The following is a 3140-nucleotide window of genomic DNA, read 5'->3' as shown; positions in this document are numbered from 1 at the left end:
ACCGATGACATACTTTTTGTGGCATATAACTCACTTTTTGTTGGTAAAATTAATGGTCAAAGTTAGAAATCGAAATATGAACTGGCCTTGCTTACTTAAATGGAAGGAGTACAAGTCATCTAAATTTCAATGCTTACAATTCAAACATTAATTTCTATCATTCATGTAATGTTAAAATATTCTAATATCTTTAGTATTAAAGGGGAATTGGTGAAGATGGTACTTCCTCCTCCTTCCTTTGTTAACGCTAGGATAAACCGAAAAACAGGTTGGAAGAAAATCGCTACACACGTGACTCCAACAGGATATTCCACTACTGCAATAAAAAGAACCAACAAATTTAGTGAACTGACTCGGCCGAACCAGCCCAACAAGTTTATTTCCCAACAAAACCCCGGAAACTAGCACAGAAGGCAGATTGCATCGTTTACCAGAAAGAATATTATCTGATTGTCTTATGAACAAACGCACTATGTCTGATTTCCTAACTTTATAAGAAACACGGACATGGAACCGTGCGAATAGTGACGACAAATATTATGGAAAACTTTATTGTCTAAATTGTCTGCTAATGCAAGACATTATTCTGTAGCAAACCATACCAAACCATGAATCCTGCTTTATTTCTATCAGGGTGGGCGGCATTCAAGGGTAGACTTCAATTATGGATCGAAATCCTAGCATTGGAGTGATCTTATAGTCCCTGAATCCGGCTTCAAAGAAAATCTTCCTCCACTGCTGCTCGTCTCGCTCACCCCCGTCAACACGCATCATTTGGACATCAAATAGAACCTGTGTCTCCCTAAGAAGGACATCATCCTGCGACATCCCGAAGTCTATCACGACATCGACGATTATCACCTTCCCTACGGCACCTCTACTGGTTATTGCTTCTTTGCATCGTCGTAGTACCTTGACAGCATCTTCATCCTGCCACAAGCACAAAACCCACTGCAAAGAGGAAGAAGATGTCTCGTTCAACACATATATATATGTAACGTAAAAAATCGAAGGAAAAAACAAGATGCCGTGTCATGTGTGTACCTTGAGTAGAACAACGTCTACTGGTGGCACATACTCAAACAAATCGCCAGCAACAAACTCAACATTGGCGATGGCAGGTGCCCCCGCGATTGCATGTGGGAGGTCAAGCACGGTGCACTTGATGTGAGGGAAAGCCTTAGCGATGGCTTCCGCCGTGGCACCATGGGCACCGCCAGCGTCAACGAGGGAGCTCACGCCCTCAAAGATGTTACGGTGATCCTTGATGATGGTCTCCATGAGGAGGTGGCTATCGGAGATCATGCCAACATTGAAGACGCCACGAGTGCCCTTCTTCGCCGTCATCTCCTCCCGCGTGCACCCATGCGCCACCTCGAAGAGTGTGAGGGCCGAGGCTCTCTCATCAGTAAACCACTCCCCTATGCTGCAGAGAGCGGTCAAGGACAGCGGGTCCACGAGCACGCGCACGATGGGAGACTGGGTACATGAGCTGCCCTCCAAGAGGAGGCGCGAGACCGAGGTGAGCTTGTAGTGCACATCAGTGGCCTCACCGTTGGGGCCTTGGCCGACGAGGAAGATGCCAAGGATGGTGAGGGCACGCATGAGCCTACGGAGGTGGGAAACCTTCGTCGGCTGGACGCCGATCTCAGTGGCGATGTCGGACAAGGTGGCGGCACCACCGCAGCGGTGAATTGCGTCGGGGATGCGTAGGTCCGCGGCTGCCCTGAGCGCCGCAGACTTGACGTACGCCATGGCGTGGTGGTAGAGCTCAAGCTGAGCTTGGAGCAACCCCTCCGTGCTGACCATCACATCGTTCCCAGTTTCCTTTTGGACATGCGCCACGATAGGTTTTCTTTTCAGCTGGTCTCTCGGGAGGAGAGGAGGTTGGCCACCTGAATTTTTCGTCAAGAAAAAGAAGGCAAAACTCATAACTACTATAATAGTGTATGATGAGAAGACTCGAGGGAAATGCCAGAAAGAGTAAGAAACTGAAACAAGTGAAGGCCGTTGATCTTCATGCCTAGCGTCTGTGAGCGCCCCATGCTCGGCATTCTCCGGCAGCCTAACCACGTCGTCGCCGTCGCGAAGCTTGCGCAGACGGCAGATGCAACAAGGGGCGAGAGAGTTGAAGACCACGCGGGCGCCATGATAGTTGTGTTTGTGTATCAGCAACTCTGCTATGGTCATGGGGTTCTTATATACTCTCGTACAATTCGGTGCCCGATCGGCCTTCCATCTTACTCCGTGCATGAACGTAGGTGCTGTCCAGCCAAATTGATTGCGCAACCACAATTATCTATCTACCTGGATGTGTGTATCTTTGTGGAATCTGGGCGGACGTGGATATATTGGCAAGCCGAGACGAAAGCATGCCCACCGCCGATCGACATGGGACAAGCTGGCTAAAGTCACTCTAGTGTCCTGCTTCATCCTTCCGTTTTTCTGAACGGTTGGATCTGGTTTTTTCCTCCATACCCACGCAATTTTTGCTGGACTGTACCCCCTCCGCTTGATCGATCACGGCGCACGCGCACAGCAGAGTGGCTGGCTTAGGGCATTTCTAACCGATCCCCTATCCGGCCGAAAGGGAGCATAAATTCGGTTTTACTCCCTAGCGCCGTACCTAGCCGAAGTACTAAACCAAATGGAGGACTGTAAATTTTACTCCGGCGCCTATCCATCCCCTAGATTTACTCCATCCATTGGCGACCGAGTAAGCGTGAAGGCCTCCTTGGGGCCGGTCGGCGACTCACGTGAAGCTCCCTTGTCGACAGCGGCGACGTCGGTCCTCGCTGGCGACCTTGCCATCTCAGCAGAAGCTGAGATACCTCGCGCTGGGCTGCGGCACGGCCAGGTGAGCAACTGCGCCAGCTGCGCTGGTCGTCGTCGCTGCCGACCGTGGAGGAGACGAGCAGGAAGTTAGACAGTGAAAGCACTTGTCGTATTGATCACCCACAGAGATTACAACATATATAGCATGGGAGTCCAACTGAACAGCCCTATACAAGGTGGCACTAGGCCTTGGCGTTCGGTGAGATCCGCACGACTAGGGATCGTTGGTACAACGTGACAATGTACAAGCCCCCGCCGGCCCCAGCCGGAACGCCTTGGGTTGGCAACCCTTTGGTGAACACATC

General features: G+C 50.6%; 1 protein-coding gene across 1 annotated transcript; it reads right to left on the bottom strand.

The window, feature by feature from the left end:
• Positions 1 to 324: 324 nt before the first annotated feature.
• Positions 325 to 2183, bottom strand: LOC123168505 (acetylserotonin O-methyltransferase 1). Its single transcript, XM_044586388.1, has 3 exons — positions 2024 to 2183; positions 1045 to 1895; positions 325 to 951 (listed from the first exon to the last, which is right to left on the bottom strand). The coding sequence occupies exons 1-3, from the start codon at positions 2148 to 2150 to the stop codon at positions 646 to 648; spliced, it is 1284 nt and encodes a 427-aa protein (XP_044442323.1). The 5' UTR covers positions 2151 to 2183; the 3' UTR covers positions 325 to 645.
• Positions 2184 to 3140: the final 957 nt, after the last annotated feature.

This window comes from Triticum aestivum, chromosome 7D (genome assembly GCF_018294505.1).
Source record: "Triticum aestivum cultivar Chinese Spring chromosome 7D, IWGSC CS RefSeq v2.1, whole genome shotgun sequence".
Classification (NCBI taxonomy): domain Eukaryota; kingdom Viridiplantae; phylum Streptophyta; class Magnoliopsida; order Poales; family Poaceae; genus Triticum; species Triticum aestivum.
The sequence above is the reverse complement of the archived record's forward strand: the minus strand, read 5'-3'. Positions and strand labels throughout refer to the sequence as shown.

Excerpts from the sequence above, each read along its gene's own strand:
- LOC123168505 (XM_044586388.1), bottom strand. The coding sequence starts at position 2,150 with ATGGCGCCCGCGTGGTCTTCAACTCTCTCGCCCCTTGTTGCATCTGCC. Across the intron at positions 1,896-2,023 it reads GGGGCGCTCACAGACGCTAG|GTGGCCAACCTCCTCTCCTC; the intron begins GCATGAAGATCA and ends CGAAAAATTCAG. Across the intron at positions 952-1,044 it reads TAGACGTTGTTCTACTCAAG|TGGGTTTTGTGCTTGTGGCA; the intron begins GTACACACATGA and ends TCCTCTTTGCAG.